Source organism: Salmo salar, chromosome 06, assembly GCF_965601325.2.
Source record: "Salmo salar chromosome 06, fSalSal1, whole genome shotgun sequence".
Taxonomy (NCBI): Eukaryota; Metazoa; Chordata; class Actinopteri; order Salmoniformes; family Salmonidae; genus Salmo; species Salmo salar.
In genome coordinates, this window is record NC_138296.1 from 55628528 (window position 1) to 55648198 (window position 19671).

General features: G+C 40.8%; 1 protein-coding gene across 1 annotated transcript in view; it reads left to right on the forward strand.

Annotated features, from left to right (window-relative positions):
* Positions 1–19671, forward strand: part of LOC106607558 (glutamate receptor ionotropic, kainate 2) — a 234682-nt gene that overhangs the window by 72151 nt on the left and 142860 nt on the right. The window contains exon 6 of the mRNA XM_014204602.3: positions 11205–11378. Coding sequence (XP_014060077.1) covers positions 11205–11378 — 174 coding nt within the window. The remainder of the gene's footprint in view (positions 1–11204; positions 11379–19671) is intronic.

Sequence of the window (19671 nt, forward strand, 5' to 3'; positions counted from 1 at the left end):
ATGATAAGCAATGTATGTGTTGAAGAAGACTTGTAAATAAGCATTGACAGTGTTAAAGAAGAGGAGGGGCATTTGTAAGGGGTATGACATATGGTATGACCAAATGTAAGGTATAAAAGGCTATGTGTTTTTATGATTGGCAGAGCTCTTTGAATAAAGAACTAACCTTTTGCAGACTTCTGGGACTTTGTCGAATTCTTCTATTAACCGGGGCCTTACAACCCCCGGGGAATTGGTCAAAGCATATAGTGAGTTTTGAGTTAATAACATTGGGATGAAAATTCTTGTGACAAGAGAGAGAACGAGAGACTGAGAGCTCAGATAATAGCTCAGACAGTATGAGGCTATTATCTTTTCGGTTCAATATGGCCCTGACAACAACTGGGCCTGTTGTCCTATTTGGATCATTATGGTTAAGGTTAGGACAAGGGTAGAGAAAGGCTGAATTTAAATCTGTTGTTATGGGCAAACTGTAAATAGAGCTGAGATTATAGTGCTGTTTCAGAGGCATGCTGTTACTTGTTAGTCTGGGTTCCTGCCTGTTCCAAGAACATAGGCCAGTTTGGCAAGGAGGTGGCGGTAGTGCTGGCCAATGCTGCAATACAACTGCTATCCAGGGTGTGTTGCCCTTACAGGAGTGCTGCAAACATTGTCTATTATGCTCCCTCGCACACGCATGTGTACACGCACATGCACACACACACTGTACACAAATACAACCTATAGACATCTACCTGGTCATAAGCCAGACATGTGGCTCGTTTGACTACTGCGATGTCCTTTCGCTTCCAACATGATAGATGGCAACACACCAAGGCCCTGCCTGGTAACCTTGAAAATGTTGGCTTGATCAAGGCCACTGTCTCTGCAACAATATGAAATGCCTCCTGAAAATACTTCCTAATGTACTGCCTCTCGTTGCTATTATTAGAGACTGTTAAAACATTCGCATGGAGAAAAACACCAGGAATAGGTGGCTTTTCCATAGAATTCTATTTAACATTTTGTGACAAGTAGCCCCCCGATTTACGCCAATGACAACATGCATGTCACTCAATTCAGTACTTCATAGCTCCATGTATCAAACTGTTTTTTTTTCAGTTATTTTAAAACCAGGAACATCTGGAGAGTCCCCTGCTGATCATAGACCCATACCCTAAATAAAATGTGACAATAAAAAAATAACAAAGCGTATAAGCAATAGAATGGCAAAAGTCTTACCAGACTTGATACATGTCAATCAAACAGGCTTTGTTAAAAATAGACACAAACAAATACAAGAACATGTTTCAGTTGAATACAATACGCAAAAAAAAACAAGATGTAGATTCATCAATAATGGCTGTTGATGCCGAAACGGCTTTAGAACGTCTTGAATTGCCTTTTCTTTTCAAAACTTTGGAAGAGTTCAACTTTCCAGCTGAAATAATAAATGTAATACAGATATTGTATAAATGTCCCAAAGCAAAAATATACACGAATAATACTGTACATTATCTGACGAAATTGCTGTAGAAAGGGCCATAAGATAGGGATGTCCCCTCTCCCCCCTATTGTTCACACTGGCAATTAAACTGCTTGAAGAAAGAATTAGACAGGACCCAAATGTAACATGTATCAGTTTTGGTAAACATGAATATTAACTAAACTTATTTGCAGACGATCTCTTGATATACCTGACCAATTTTGAAAACTCAATGCCCACTTTGCTCAAAATATTTTCAGAATACTCAAAATCTCAGGATATACAATTTACGTGAAAAAAATATATAATTATAATGGCAATAGGAAAAAGAAAAATAATAACTCATCATCTACAGATACCCTTTAAGGGGAACACAAAAAATATGAAAAACACAAATATATAATGATAATTTTATTCCATTACTCAACAATATGAAAGCAGATCTAATTAAATGGAATAATCTTCCCATGAATATTACAGGTAGAATAAACTTCTTTAGAATGGCATAGCTCCCAAAGTTTTTGTATTTATTTTTGGTAATACCAATTACCCCCCTGAAGACCCAGCTATCACAGTAGATCTGGGCCGATTCCGGCTGAGAGTTGGGGAACTCGGCTAAGAGTCAGACTTGGCTGGCGTCATGTAGCCCGAGTCTGGGCCGCCTTCAGCAGTATTACTTATGGCTAGGATGCAGGGATTGAGCTCGGGCCGATTCAGGTGTGAGTTATCTGGCATAAATCTATTACTTGGGGCTCGGACCGATTCTGGTGATAGTTATCTGGCCCAAATGTATTACTTGGGGCTCGGGCCAATTGGGGCTACTCTCTGGCAGATGATTACACAGGCTGCTATATAAATAACATTTAATAATGCATTTTTTCATATTTTGTCATTGTTTCTGTGATCAAACAATACAATTAACATTTAAATTAAATTCTTTAAGAGTTTTGTGTGGTATTTTAGTATTTTGATACTTTGGTCATAGACACTGCATCGCAGTGCAAATTGCGTTGCTACAGATGCTGGTTCGAGACCCGTGCCCGGGAGATCCATGAGGCGACGCCCAATTGGCCCAGCGTTGTCTGAGTTAGGGGAGGGTTTGGCCGGCTGGGATGTCCTTGTCCCTTCGCACTGTAGCGACTCCTGTGGCAGGCCAGGTACATGCACGCTAACACGGTCACCAGGTGTATGGTGTTTCCTCTGACACAAAATGTTTGTTTGTGGATGGGTAAAATTTGTATGTATAAAATGTATAATAGTAATATTTAAAATTACTATATCGGGTAATTTTGTATACATTTATTTAAATTTGCATCGGGTCGCTTATGGGGGGATTCTGGAAAGATTGAATTCCGGTAGACGGAAACGGCCTGATGTACTTGGGCCGATTCTGGGTAGTCATTCATTTTGTTTCCGGGCCGAGTCCGACACCCGATTCCGGGCCGATTCAATCAGTTCCGCCCCCCCCCCGGAAGAGGGACGCTTTTGGGCCAATTCCTCATTGCTAGCTCGGGACCTTCTTTAAAAATGTATACTCGGTCATAAGACTTCAATCAGTATCACTAGTGGCGCAGCGGTCTAAAGCAGTGCATCTCAGTGTCACTACAGTCCCTGGTTCAAATCCAGGCTGTATCACATTTGGTGGTGCACAATTGGCCCAGAGTCATCCAGGGTAGGCCTTCATTGTAAAATAAGAATTTGTTCTTAACTGTCTTGCCTAGTTTAAAAAATAAACAAATATATCTGGGCGAATAAAAAGGGAAGTCTTGCATCTTCCTAAGTCTGAGGGTGGTTTTAACCTTCCAGAATTGGAATTTTAATAATTCGCTACCCAAGGCTTTTACTTATGACATATAGTTAAATGCACTAAAGAGGAACAATGGGTACATATTATTTTTATGTGTCTATTTTCAAAGGATAAAGCTAAGAACATTAACAACTTCATAGTTAAGAAAGCTATAAGGATATGGAAGAAAATGAAACGTATTCTACAAGAATCAATATCAATATCACTGGAACAATCCTTGGATAGCTTTTCAGAAATGATAAATTGGTCCACATGGAACACTAAAGGCATAGGTGGAGTAAGTAGTGTTATACTATGCTATTATATTTGGTTATGTTATGTAGAATACAAATGAAATATTATGTGATCTTTCAAGACATTGATTCAGCTTTGATCTTACTTTACTAAATGAGCACCGTGAGAAGTGGCGCGTGCGCTCCGTCAGTAACACACCCCTGCTCCTGCAGCACCGAACGAGCTAATTGAGCCACACGTAGTTTACTCTTCTGCCTCGTGCAAAATTTGGTGATACAGAAAGGAGAGCCCACGTGTGAAAATCTGGGAATATTTGGCCAAGGAAACTTTTCTGGTTGGTCTCAGCTCTCATTGAATGTTAAACTGTGAGGAAGGGAGACTTAAAATGGGATTGAGTGAAGTACCTGCACATATTATGTTCAATGAGCAACTAATGAGCATGGAGAGACTCAAGTATGACATCATTACCTTATATCTTTTAGTCTAATATAGCTGTTTACTAACTTGTGTAGCTCTTCGTCAGAAGCATGCTTTTTGTAAGTAGTTAATCCCAACTGTCCTCTCCAAATGTATCTTGAATTTATCCTGAAAGGATTTGAGAAATGTGATTGGTTGACGCTAGGCCTATGACGTTGGCCTACCGTGTCACCTTGCTCTGTGCAGAATATCAGATCTTAACCTTTTACATCTAGATGTTCCGCTAGCGGAACACCTGCTCCAATATCCAATGATGGGCGTGGCGCAAAATACAAAGTCCTCGAAAATCCGAAAACTTCCATTTTTCAAACATATGACTATTTTACACCATTTTAAAGACAAGACTCTCCTTTATCTAACCACACTGTCCGATTTCAAAAAGGCTTTACAGCGAAAGCAAAACATTAGATTGTCAGCAGAGTACCCAGCCAGAAATAATCAGACACCCATTTTTCAAGCTATAATGTCACAAAAAACAAAACCACAGCTAAATGCAGCACTAACCTTTGAGGATCTTCATCAGATGACACTCCTAGGACATTATGTTATACAATACATGCATGTTTTGTTCAATCAAGTTCATATTTATATCAAAAAACAGCTTTTTACATTAGCATGTGACGTTCAGAACTAGCATTCCCACCGAACACTTCCGGTGAATTTACTAAATGACTCACGATAAACGTTCACAAAAAAAATAACAATTATTTTAAGAATTATAGATACAGAACTCCTTTATGCAATCGCGGTGTCCGATTTTAAAATAGCTTTTCGGTGAAAGCACATTTTGCAATATTCTGAGTAGATAGCCTGGCCATCATGGCTAGCTATTTTGACACCCACTAAGTTTGGTACTCACCAAACTCAGATTTACTATAAGAAAAATTGGATTACCTTTGCTGTTCTTCGTCAGAATGCACTCCCAGGACTTCTACTTCATCACCCAATGTTGTTTTGGTTCCAAATAATCCATAGTTATATCCAAATAGCGGCGTTTTGTTGTGCGTTCAAGACACTATCCGAATGGAAACGAAGGGTGACGAGCCCGGCGCGTTTCGTGACAAAAAATTTCAAAATATTCCATTACCGTACTTCGAAGTATGTCAAACGCTGTTTAAAATCCATTTTTATGTGATTTTTCTCGTAAAAAAGCGATAATATTCCGAGCGGGAGTCGTTGTTTTCGTTCAAAGACAGAGAAAGTAAAATGGACTCTTCTCGTGCACGCGTGCGCCAGTCTCATTGTTCTCAGATCGACCACTATCCAAATGCGCTACTGTTTTTCAGCCATGGCCTGCAAAGTCATCATTCAACGTTCTGGCGCCTTCTGAGAGCCTATGGGAGTGTTAGAAAATGTCACGTTACAGCAGAGATCCCTGTTTTGGATAGAGATGATCAAGAAGGCCAAGAAATGGTCAGAGAGGGCGCTTCCTGTTTGGAATCTTGATGGGGGTGTGAGCGTGCGGGTGTGGGCAGATGAGATATAGTCTTTGTTTGTGTGCGACTGTAAGTTGTTGTTCATATGTATAAGTAACTATTTGGACTGGAATAAAAATATTATATATACAGTACCAGTCAAAAGTTTGGACACTCCTACTCATTGCAGGGTCCTACATTGTTGAATATTAGTGAAGACATCAAAACTATGAAATAACAAATATGGAATCTTGTAGTAACCAAAAAGGTGTTTAAGAAATCAAAATATATTTTAAATTTGAGATTCTTCAAAGTAGCTACCCTTTGCCTTGATGAAAGCTTTGGACACTCTTGGCATTCTCTCAACCAGCTTCACGAGGTAGTCACCTGGAATGCATTTCAATTAACAGGTGTGCCTTGTTAAATGTTAAGTTGTGGAATTTCTTTCCTTCTTAATGCATTTCAGCCGATCAGTTGTGTTGTCATAAGGCAGGGGTAGTATACAGAAGATAGCCCTATATCGTAAAAGACCAAGTCAAAATTATGGAACAGCTCAAATAAGCAAGGAGAAATGACACTCGATGATTACTTTAAGACATGATGGTCAGTCAATCTGGAAAATGTCAAGAACTTTGAAAGTTTCTTCAAAGCAAATCAAAGGAAACTTTATTTGTCACATGCACCGAATACAACCTTACCGTGAAATGCTTACTTACAAGCCCTTAACCAACAATGCAGTTCAAGAGAGAGTTAAGAAAATATTTACCAAAGAAACAAAAGTAAAAAACAATAAAAAGTAACACAATAAAATAATATTAACGAGGCTACATACAGGGGTACCGGTACCGAGTCAGTGTGTGGGGGTACAGGTAAGTTGTAGGTAGGGGTGAAGTGACTATGCATAGATAATAAACAGCGAGTAGCAACAGTGTACAAAACAAATGGGGGGGGGGGGGGTCAATGTAAATAGTCCAGTGGCCATTTGATTAATTGTTCAGCAGTCTTATGGCTTGGGAGTAGAAGCTGTTAAGGGGCCTTTTGGTCCAAGACTTGACGTTCTGGTACCACTTGCCGTGCAGTAGCAAAGAAAACAGTCTATGACTTGGGTGACTGGAGTCTCTGAAAATGTTTTGTGCTTTCCTCTGACACCGCCTAGTATATAGGTCCTGGATGGCAGGAAGCTTGGCTCCAGTGATGTACTGGGCCGTACGCGTTACCCTCTGTAGCGCCTTACGGTCAGATGCTGAGCAGTTGCCATACCAGGCAGTGGGGGCCTGTACGGTACACATTTTCCTGTAGTCCACAATCAGCTCCTTTGCTTGCTCACAATGAGGGAGAGGTTGTTGTCCTGGCACCACACTGCCAGGTCTCTGGCCTCCTCTCTATAGGCTGTCTCATCGTTGTCGGTGATCAGGCCTACCACTGTTGTGTCGTCAGCAAAATTAATGATGGTGTTGGAGTCGTGTTTGGCCACACAGTCCCGGGTGACCAGGGAGTACAGGAGGGGACTAAGTACACACCCCTGAAGGACCCCAGTGTTAAGGGTCAGCGTGGCAGACGTGTGGTTGCATACCCTTACCACCTGGGGTCCTTAGCTTAGTGATGAGTTTTGTGGGCACTATGGTGTTGAACGCTGAGCTGTAGTCAATGAACAGCATTCTCACAGAAGTGTTGCATTTGTCCAGTTGGGAAAGGGCAGTGTGCATTGCGATTGAGATTGCGTCATCTGTGGATCTGTTGGGGCGGTATGTGAATTGGAGTGGGTCTAGGGTATCTGGGAGGATGCTGTTGATGATGGCCATGACCTGCCTTTCAAAGCACTTCATGGCTACTAACGTGAGTGCTATGGGGCGGTGATCATTTAGGCAGGTTACCTTCGCTTCCTTGGGAACAGGGGCTATAGTCGTATGCTTGAAACATTTAGGTATTACAGACTTGGTCAGGGAGAGGTTGTCAGTGAAGACACTTGCCAGTTTGTCCGTACATGCTTTGAGAACACGTCCTGGTCATCCGTCTGCCCCCGTGGCTTTATGAATGTTGACCTGTTTAAAGGTCTTGCTCACATCGGCTACCAAGCGCATTATCACACAGTCGTCCAGAACAGCTGGTGCTCTCATGCATGCTTCAGTGTTGCTTGCCTCGAAGTGTGCATAAAAGGCATTTAGCTCATCTGGTAGGCTCGCATTACTGGGCAGCTCACGTCTGGGTTTCCATTTTTAGTCTGTAATAGTTTTCAAGCCCTGCCACATACCACGATGTCAGAGCCGGTGTAGTAGGATTCAATCTTAATCCTGTATTGACGTTTTGCTTGTTTGATGGTTCGTCTGAGGGCATAGTGGGATTTCAAATAAGCGTCCGGATTAGTGTCCCGCTCCTTGAAAGCGGCAGCTCTAGCCTTTAGCTCGATGTTGATGTTGCCATTTTAATCCATGGCTTCTTGTTGGAATATGTATACTACCATTCAAAAGGTTGGGGCCACTTAGAAACGTCCTTCTTTTTGAAAGAAAAACTATTTTTTTTGTCCATTAAAATAACATAAAATTGATCAGTAATACAACTGTTAATGTTGTAAATGACTATTGTAGCTGGAAACGGATGACTTTTAATGGAATATCTACATAGGCGTACAAAGGCCCATTATCAGCACCCATCACTCCTGTGTTCCAATGGCACGTTGTGTTAGCTAATCCAAGTTTATCATTTTAAAAGACTAATTGACATTAGAAATCCTTTTGCAATTATGTTAGCACAGCTGAAAACTGTTGTATTGATTATCTTCTTATGGGCAGGTGGGACGGTAGCGTGAATATACAAAAATGTGAATATAGTTGAAGTCGGAAGTTCACATACACCTTAGCCAAACACATTTACACTCAGTTTTTCACAATTCCTGACACTTAATCCAAATAAACATTCCCTGTCTTAGGTCAGTTAGAATCACCACCTTATTTTAAGAATATGAAATGTCAGAATAATAGTAGAGACAATGATTTATTTCAGCTTTTATTTCTTTCATCACATTCACAGTGGGTGAGAAGTTTACATACACTCAATTAGTATGTGGTAGCATTGCCTTTAAATTGTTTAACCTTTCTGGCGCAGGTGTTCCGCTAGCGACCCACCTCGACAACATCCGGTGAAATTGCAGAGCGCGAAATTCAAAGTACAGAATTATAAATATTTAACTTTCATAAAATCACAAGTGTAATACATCAAAATAAAACTTCACTTCTTGTTAATCCAGCCCCTGTGTCAGATTTCAAAAAGGCTTCACGGTGAAAGCACACCATGCGATAATCTGAGGACAGCGCCCCGCATACAAAAGCGTGAAAAACATATTACAACCAGAGAGGTGCGCCACAAAAGTCAGAAATAGCAATATAATAAATATATAATAATAATATAATAAATGCCTGACCTTTGATGATCTTCTTCTGTTGGCACTCCAAAAGGTCGCAGATACATCACAAATGGTCCTTTTGTTCGATAATGTCCTTCTTTATATCCATAAAAACTCAGTTTAGCTGGAGCGCTTCAGTCAATAATCCACCCAGTTTCCCTCCATCAAAATGCATACAAAATGAATCCCAAACATTACTAATAAACTTTTCCAAACAAGTCAAACAACGTTTATAATCAAACCTTAGGTACCCTAATACGTAAATAAACGATAACATTTAAGACGGAGAATCGTTATTGTCTTTACCAGAGAAAAATACCAAAGAACGCACTCTTCCACGCGCTTGGAAACACTACAGCCAAAATGGGAGCCACCTACAAAAACTACAATTTCTGGCTCATTTTCCCAAACACCAGCATGAAACTCTTTCTATTGACTGTTGACATCTAGTGGAAGCCCTAGGATCTGCAATCTGGGAGGATTTCACCTTATAATAAAAGTGACAGCCATTGAAAACAGTGGTGGGCTGAATAGATTTTTTTTTGGAATGGTTTGTCCTCTGGGTTTTGCCTGCCAAATCAGTTCTGTTACACTCACAGACCTAATTTTAACAGTTTTAGAAACCTTAGAGTGTTTTATATCCAAACCTACAAACCTTCTATCCAAATGATATGCATATCCTAGCTTCTGGGCCTGAGTAACAGGAAGTTTACTTTGGGCATGCTTTTCATCCGGACGTGAAAATACTGCGCCCTACCCAAGAGAGGTTAAAGAAGCAATAAAACTGGCTTTCTTTAAACTAGTTGAGTATCTGGAGCATTAGCATTTGTGGGTTCAACTACAGGCTCAAAATGACTAGAAACAAATAACTTTCTTCTGAAACTCAGTCCATTCTTGTTCTGAGAAATGAAGGCTATTCCATGCGAGAAATTGCCAAGAAACTGAAGATCTCGTACAACGCTGTGTACTACTCCCTTCACAGAACTGCGCAAACTGGCTCTAACCAGAATAGAAAGAGGAGTGAGAGGTCCTGGTGCACAACTGAGCAAGAGAACAGGTACATTAGAGTATCTAGTTTGAGAAACAGACGCCACACAAGTCCTCAACTGGCAGCTTCAGTAAATAGTACCCGTAGAACACTAGTCTCAACATCAACAGTGAAGAGGCGACTCTGGATGAGGGATGAGTTGCAAAGAAAAAGCCATATCTCACACTGGCCAATAAAAATAAAAGATTTACATGGGCAAAAGAACACGGACACTGGACGCAGGACCTTTGCCTAGAAGTCCAGCATCCCGGAGTCGCTTCTTCAGTGTTGATGTTGTGACTTGCAGGTACTATATAATGAAGCTGCCAGTTGAGGACCTGTGAGTTTTAGTTCCAACCGCCATGTCTTTGTGAGACGCAGAGTAGGTGAACGGATGATCTCCACATGTGTGGTTCCCACCAGGAAGCCTGGAGGGGGGTGTGATGGTGTGGGGGTGCTTTGCTGATGACACTTTCTGTGATTCATTTGGAATTCAAGGCACACTTAACCAGCATAGTTACCACAGCATTCTGCAGTGATACGCCATCCCATCTAGTGGGACTATCATTTGTTTTTCAACAGGACAATGACCCAAAACACACCTCCAGGCTGTGTAAGGTCTATTTGACCAAGAAGGAGAGTGATGCCGTGCTGCATCAGATGAGCTGGCCTCCACGATCACCCGACCTCAACCCAATTGAGATGGTTTGGGATGAGTTGGACCGCAGAGTGAAGGAAAAGCAGCCCGCAAGTACTCAGTATATGTGGGAACTCCTTCAAGACTGTTGTAATGCATTCATCATGAAGCTGGTTGAGAGAATGCATGAGAGCCAGTTTCATCATAGCGCTTGATGGTTTTTGCGACTGCACTTGAAGAAACGTAAACATTTCTTGAACACTTCCGCATTGACTGATATGCATGTTTTAATGTAATGATGTTTTTTTGTTTCTTTTTCCTTATTTGAGCTTTTCTTGCCATAATGTGGACTTTGTCTTTTACCAAATAGGGCTATATCTGTATACCACCCCTACCTTGTCTCAACACAACTGATTGGCTAAAACGCATTAAGAAGGAAAGAAATTCCACAAATGAACTTTTAACAAGGCACACCTGTTAATTGAAATATATTCCAGGTGACTACGTCATGAAGCTAGTTGAGAGAATGCCAAGAGTGTGCAAAGCTGTCATCAAGGCAAAGGGTGGCTACTTTGAAGAATCTCAAAATAAAATATATTTTGACTTATTCTATAATATAAAACATAGTTAAAATAAAGAAAAACCCTGAAATGAGTAGGTGTGTCCAAACTGTTGACTTGTACTTTATATAAAATAATAATAATTAAGTATCAAGCATGAATCAGGCTATTTTTTATTTTAGGATCTTTTCGCTTTGGATATGGAGCCGTATCGGTACAGCGGAGTCAACCTGACAGGTTTCCGGATCCTAAACACTGAAAACTCTCAGGTGTCATCGATCATCGAGAAGTGGTCCATGGAACGCCTTCAAGCCCCACCTAAAGCGGACTCAGGCCTCCTGGACGGATTCATGACGGTACGATTGAAACTGCTTATGGCTCTGTTAAGCTGTGCATGCACAAACATGTTTATTACGATACTTAATCAAATTATATTGCTACATTCATGGGATTTTTCTAGTACAAGCACTTTGTAAAGCCATTGTGTATGGAATGGTCAGTTTATATGAAATGTGAAATATGAAAATGTAAGGAAAGAGTTACTTTATGGGTAACAGGACAGGATAGCCAGGGCTTTAGTCCAGGTGAGAGGCTCTCTGGGAGGGCACCAAGGCTGGGCAGTAATCCCGTCTGGAGCTTTGGGGCTGAAGCTCCTGGGTCTAAATGCTCTCTAATGAGACGATGTGGATGGTAATGGACGTTTATCTGCACTCCTTCACTCGCCTCCTCTCTCCCTCTATCCGCTGGGAACACTGCCAAAATATGACAATCTGTCAGTGTAAGGAGAGAGAGAGCAAATTGGACGGTAATGATGGACTCTACTTTTTTTTCGGGGTGCCATCCAAAAAAGCCAGCAACGATGAGGTAATTTGAAAGTGAAAAAAAAGAAACATGGTCATTCAAGGTCTTTCTCTGTATTTATTTGTCTGAAACCGCCAATTACTTAATTTCGCTAGCATGATATGATGCCCCTGGGGAGATGTATGCCTGTGTTTTTCTGTTTGGTATCACTTTCCTCTGTCTGGGTATAGAATGGCAGTAAATACATGGTGAATCTTTAGAGATTCAGAAGCAGAAAAGCAATAACACAGGCTCAGAAACTGAAATATATGCTTGTGAATTGGAATTTAGTCTTAACCTTATCTTGCCTACTTGCTTATTGTTGCACAATGCGGAATATGATATCATGCCAAACTGTAGTTCTCTGTTTTTCATGGAAGCTGCAACCCCTAAACCAGAGCACATGCATGTCAAACACTGTATGCATGCTTAGTCAAAGCAAAGACACTGTAGGCTCTATAAGTATCCTTTCAATTGTATTATCCAATGCACAGTAAGCTGCATTCATTCGGGTAGGAATCTGCTCTGATGTCTTGCCAGAGAAAGACCCATTGCCACATAAGGAAGCATACCAACCCTAAAGCAATTCCCCTAGGCTTATACACAAGATTAAACAACAACGCTGTTATTCATGTATGCAAGGATTAAAGTTGCCACACCTATTTCGAGTAATTCCTATCCTAGAGCAAAAATTATTGTTCAGGTTCATTCTCGAAGGCTGAAGCAGGCTGCTAATACATATTTAGCAATTGAGGGTGGGAACATTGTGGTAATTTCCACATGTAGCAGAGAAATATCAAATAATAGGGCACTATTAGCCCATACAAATGCATTGAATAACAGATTCACTACATGGAACAACAAACAGTCCCCCAAAAAATCTAAACAAAGTTTTTTCTGAAGTGTCTGTCCTATATCTGAGAGATATAAGAAAGATCTGGATTCTTTGTTCTATTTTTTTACATGTATTTAACCCCTTATTTTTTACTCTAAACAGTCTCCATATATATTTCCATACATTTTTTCAACTGTTATCGGGGGACGTTCAGACGAGTCTTGTGAGTTCCATGGTAGTCCTAAAGCAAAACAACCAACATGTTCGAGAGAGTCTTACCTTTCCAATGAAGGGTCATATTAGTGTGTAGCCCAAACTGCTACAGACAGAAGTTGGCAGATCGGCTGTACCAAGACTCTTGTGTCCCAAGACTCTTGTGGGGGTCGTAGAGCCAAACCGTTCACATACGTTTTCGTGAGAAGACAGATTTTTGGGATGTCTCATGGTCTGACAAACACTGCTGTTGATCAGTCACCTTAAAAAGTAGATGCGGAAGGCCAACATAAGTAGATGCGGTCAATTGAGATGCAGCCCATAAAAAAAAAAGAATATCTCTAGCTTAAACTGACGGATTTTGCTGGATCCAATCAAGTTGTACAAACATCTCAAAGATGATCAATGGAAACAGGATGCACTTGAGCTCAATTTCGAGTCTCATAGCAGAAGGTGTGAATACTAATGTACATAAGGTATTTATGTTTTTTATTATTAATACATTTACAAACATTTCTAAAAACCTGTTTTTGCTTTGTCATTAACAGCTATAGTACCAATAGCATCCACCATGGCAGCAGGGGGGGCGGTAAATCCCAGCAACAAATAAATGTGTATTCTGGTTTATGGACACCTCTACAATCAGGAGCTCAAATTTCTTGGGAACGGAAATATTTAAAGATTAAATTAGATTTGACATATATGGCCACTCCTCCCCCTTTCTGTAATCTGTCACATTATGACAATGTACTTCGATGTCTTTATCAGAGACATAATAATTTAACCATGTTTCTGAGAGAGACAGAAGGTCAGAACATGAGTCCTGTACCCAAATGTCAATTGTGTCCATTTTTTAAATCATACTTTGCACATTTAGGTGTGTTAGCCTAACCTCCCTAAAGTCAGAGGGGATATTCAGCTCATTCCCATCAGAGCTAACAGGCATATGGTCATCTGCAGCTATTTGTTGAGTCAGCTGAGACTTTTCCAAGGTCCCTGGTTAACAACATGAAAGCAGAACAGACTGAGCATTTGACAGACCTCCCTCAAATAGCTGGATACAGGGGCTGGGGCGGGAACTGGGAGAGCAGTGTTGGCGGAGCTCAGTCCACCCGGATGAAGCTCCCGCCAAAGGAGTGGAACTGCTGCAGGGGACCGGAGTGGCTGCCAATGCTCCATTCTGGGTGTGCAAAGGAGGACTTGGTGTTTCTGTTGCAGGGTTGGGGGCTGCCATTTGGGGCAGGAGTGTCCGAGGCCTGTCATGGGGATGGGAGTAGAGTAGGCAGGGTAACCAAAACTAGCCTGGGAGGGAAGATGTGGGGAGAATTGAGGAGGGTGGTATGAAGAGCACTGTGGCGAAGCTCCAAACTCTCAGTATATTAGGGCTGATTATGAGAATGATACATGGTATGGACTGCATCATGTGGTGCACTACCCTCAACAGGGTAGTGGTTGGTGCTGTGTAGAGCTGGGCTGAGTTGAAGTGGGCCTGGTCTATTAGAGCTGTGCTGTGATGTGCCAGGTCTGGTAGAACTGTGCTGAGGCTGGCCTGGTCTGGTTTTCTGTGCTGTGATGGTCCGGGTCTGGTAGAGATGTGCTGTGATGGGCCGGTCTGGCAGAGCTGTGCTGAGGCAGGCCTGGTCTGGTAGAGATTTGCTGTGATGGAGCGGGTCTGGTTGATGATCTACACTGATTGAAGTTGATTTAACGATGGACATCAATATGTGATCATTGCTTTCACCTGGAACCCTAGACCCACTCCAGTTCGCATACCGCCCCAACAGATCCACAGATGAGGCAATCTCAATTGCACTCCACAGTGCCCTTTCCCACCTGGACAAAACAAACACCTATAGTACCAGTCAAAAGTTTGGACACTGCTACTCATTCCAAGGTTTTTCTTTAATTTTACAAATTTCTACATTGTGGAATAATAGTGAAGACATCAAAACAATAAAATAACACATATGGAATCATGTAGTAAAAAATTATGTAGTAAAAATGATTTGCCAGTAGATTGCCGACTTGATTCATGATGATGACTGCTAGCTAAGACATTGAAAGTATGATGTTGACGTGATCAGTCCAATCAAAGCTACCGTACATATAACGTGATTTGACGTCATTTTATCTGTGGCCAATGACCTTGAGCCTTCTTGGAAGGGCACTTGTAATATAACTCTATGGCAGGACCCAAAGGGCTAGAATTTTGGATGTCTATCCTTACTAAGGACTTCAACTTGGTGATGACGTAGTGTCCCCATGAGTGACAGAACACTGAGCCAATCACGGCGCAATGCTCATATTTTCTGCTGGAGAGCCCCACCACCACAGAAAGCACTGAGCTAGGCTAAAACATCTGCATTTTGGAGCTGCCTCACGCAAGAAAACAAAAAAAGAGACCGTGTTTGTATCTGGCTTTAATAACTCAATGATATATATATATTTTTTACATTGTTTGCAAACTGATATGTGATACGTATTAATAATGCCAAAATAACATGCAAACAGGCAAGCCCCAAATATATATATATATATATTTTATTGCTAAAAATGTGGGGCTCAAAACAGCCCTGAATGACGGGTTGCCTGAATGACGGGTCGCCACTGATCTGTACTTTACTTTACTATCTATATTTTTGACAACTTTTACGTTTACTCCACTACATTCCTAAAGAAAATAATGTACTTTTTACTCCATACATTTTCCCTGACACCCAAAAGTACTCATTACACTTTGAATGCTTCGCAGGACAGGAAAATTGACTAATTCATGCACTTATCAAGAGAACGTCCCTGGTCATCCTTACTGCCTCTGATCTGGCAGACTCACTAAAAACAAATGCTTTGTTTGTAAACTGTGCCCCTGGCTATCTGTAAATAAATAAAAAAGAAAATCGTGTTGTCTGGTTTGCTTAATATAAGGCATTTTAAATGATTTATACTTTTACTTTTGATACTTAAGTACATTTACAACCAAATAATTTTAATACTACTCAAGTAGTATTTTACTAGGTGATTTTTACTTTTACTTTAGTCATTTTCTTGTAAGTTATCTTCAGAAGAAAAGAAGGGAAAAGAAGGGTACTTTTTCCACCATTGGTTGGAATTGGCTTGGAGGGTTCGTGGGTGGCTTTTCACCATTTCTGTGGATTCATTGTTATAAAAAAGTATATGAATCCTATGAATTAAAATGGCCAGTTTGGGAACGATCATTTAGCTTAATTTGTCAGAGATATATATATTTTTTTTAACAAAATGATGTTGCATGAATACTAATCTTATCTGTTTCTGACTACAGAAAGCTTTTTCTTTTTTTTCTCCAGCAATTATTTTGACAATTCTTGCAACATATGCATGATCACACAGTAATGGTAATCACACACCATAATATACACACAACATTTAAGACACAACAACAATACTGCTCTATCCAACCCAAATCCAAACTTTTCAAAAACATTAACATCTACCTATTTTTTCTTTGTTCGTTCCTTGGAAATAACATCCTTTCATTGTTATATATTTTTATTTCCAAAAGAAAAATAGGAATAGAATCGGATTGGAAAAGGTGTTCTAAAATCAGTAGCACTTTCTACTGTGTGCCAGTAGCCTTCTGCCATCTTGAGGGGAATCAGTAAATTAGGAACGAACTGAAGGAAATGTACAAAACAAGCTTATATGACCTTCCAAAGTATCCCTAGCATCAAAGTATCCCTAACATCTCCACAATACAGTGTCCTTCACATTCTATTTCTGTGGTCCGTCAAGCCTCCCTAGCGCTTCTCTATATCCAGTGACCAGGCAACAGTTTTGTAGCAGATGGTTGCCAGGACAACACCATCCCAGAGTCACCTTGTGGTGTCATGGCTGATTGATAGACTGAAACAGAATGAGGAGGACGTCTATAGTCAGTCTCAGTAAAACATGCAGATATGCATGCAGTGTTTGGCTCACTATACTGGCCCCTGAATTGATGCAGTATATACTGTATAATCACATTACAGTTTTTCCTAATTGCTAAAACACAATTTTGCAAACTAGGCTGGTTTAATCAAAATACTTAACACAATTCACAAAACCACACACCCAAACTGCAAAATACCTCATATCCTGCAAAATGAAGCACTGCAACCAAAACTACATATAGCATTATCAAAATCAAACGTTTGCACGAAATGGCACAGACTTTGTTCATATTACCAGATTTTTGTCTAACCAACTACACACTGTTGGGCATAATGAAAAGCACTCTCATCTTTAGTATGCTTTGCCATAATACTAAAATAGTTCAAATTGTAGAAAATTCTTCAGATGCACAGAAATATTTGCAGATACACACACATGCTGTTGAAACATTTTTTTTTTTTTTTTTCACCAAACAAGTCAGTGCAACATATGCACAGCAGATATATTTACATTGGACTGAAGAAAAATATGTTCACCAAAAAACAGCAAACTGAAAAAGGAAATTGCAGAAAAAATGTGCAGAAAAAATATATAGGAGAAAAAAAAGAGGCAAGAAAAATAATTAGGCAGCATCTTGCCGCACAGCAGTGTCTGGCCACAACGCCTCATCCACATCACAGGCAATATCTTCCCTTGCCAGACATCGAGGGAAGAAGCGCCTTGAGTGCCTTATCCATCCCTGAATCGCACCCACATCAATCTCATCACATGCCTCTTCCATAGCCTGCATAAGAGGCATGCGCACAAAGGGCTGCCGGTCATATACCTTCCACCGCCATGCCGAAAATAACTCTTCTATGGGGTTCAGAAATAGTGAGTATGGTGGGAGGTATTGCACGAGAAATGATGGGTGGTCAGCAAACCAGTTTTGGACTGGGGCTGCACGATGAAAGCTCACGTTGTCCCATACTACAACGTACCGGGTTCTTTGATGGTCTGCATCATTCATATGCTCTGGTGGTATGAGAATGTTATGGAGTCTGTCCAGAAATGTGAGAATATGGGCTGTGTTGTATGGACCAAGGTTGGCATGACGGTGGAGGACACCATGCGTATTGGAAGCGTACATTGTAATGTTCCCACTACATTGGCCAGGAACATCTATAATGGCTCTGTGGCCAATGACGTTTCTCCCCCTTCTTCTGGTCTTTGCTAGGTTGAACACAGCCTCATCTATAAATATGAACTCATGTGGGATTGCATTAGCATCCATTTCCAGTACTCCCTGAAAACAAAGAACAAAAGCAGTCAATATGGTGTTATCCAGTACACTGGGAAACAATGTTGCGTGTAGTGTACTGCAGTCAATATTGTACTTACATCCACATATGCTCGTCTGACCTCTTTGTTTCTTTGAGAGTTTCTCTCAAACGGCACCTTATGAAGTTGTTTCATTCTGATTTGGTTTCGCTTGAGAATGTGAGCCAATGTGGACAGACTGACTCGTTGAATATGGTGTTGTCTTGGATGATGTGGCTTTGAATTTCTCGTAATCTGATTTCATTATTTTCCAAAACCAAGTTTACAGTGGCAGCTTCCTGTACCCCGGTGAACATTTGGCCCCTTCCACCACCATAGCTGCATCTCTCAGTCCTTTAGAAAAACAAAAAAACAGAGATATTACCCCCACAGTAGAGTAAATTCTACAGGAAATTTGTGCAGTTAGTATATGACATCAGCAATTCATGAAGTAAACAGGTGTCACCCAACTGATACACTATGACATGGGGTGTACTACATAGTGTGAAAGAAATGTTGGTTACATACCTGTACTCCAGTCTAAATGTCCGGATGACACAGGCGACAGTAAAACGGCTCAAGTTGGGCTGCACTCTCTGTCCAGCCTCTCACATTGTCAGCCCATGGTTGATGACATGATCAACTAAGGTTGCTCTGATTTCATTTGAAAGTTGTTGTCTTCTTTGGCCATGAAGTCCTCTACCAGCTCTACCCCTACCTCTCACTCTTCTTCCTCCTCTCATTCTCACCCTCCCTCTTCCTCTTCCTCTCTCTGCAACGACTTCCATTGTTATTGTAAAACAAAAGGTGCTCACCTGTGGTCTTTTCATAGTGCTTACTTCCTGATTGAAGTGGTAACAATTAACCATTGAGGTGTTTGGTCAGGTGGCACACGTATTGGCCAACTAGCTCATGTAGTGTCATTTTGAATGGCAGTGTTTTGAAATGGCAAACATGTGACTTTATGTCAGATTGTTGTGTCTTATGCAGAGAACCGTGTGCAGTGCATTTAAAAAGTGCCATTTTGAATTGCAAAATGTGTGTAAAGCAGAAAATGTGTTTAGACTTTTGGAGACTTGAGAAGAGGTTTTGCTCTCTGTGTGTCAGTTTAAATAATTGTGCTGTGCATGTCATTTTAGTGTGTTAGCAATTGGAAAAAACTGTAATGCTGAGTTCCCTGAGTTAGTCCAACAGTGTGTGAATGAACTCTGTATAATAAACTGTGTGTATTACTGTGTGTTTTCCTCAGCCAGGACAAGAAGCCCACACACAAAAGTGAATAACAGCATACAAACACACACACACACACACACACACACACACACACACACACACACACACACACACACACACACACACACACACACACACACACACACACACACACACACACACACACACACACACACATACATTCTGTTTGGCAGATTGTCATGTTTCGATATTTATGACATGTATGAATGCATAAGAACAGGGATCATAATTACACCAACTTGTGTGTGCGTGTGTGTGTCCGCGCAAGTACGTGCGTGCAGATGCATGCAGGTAGGGAT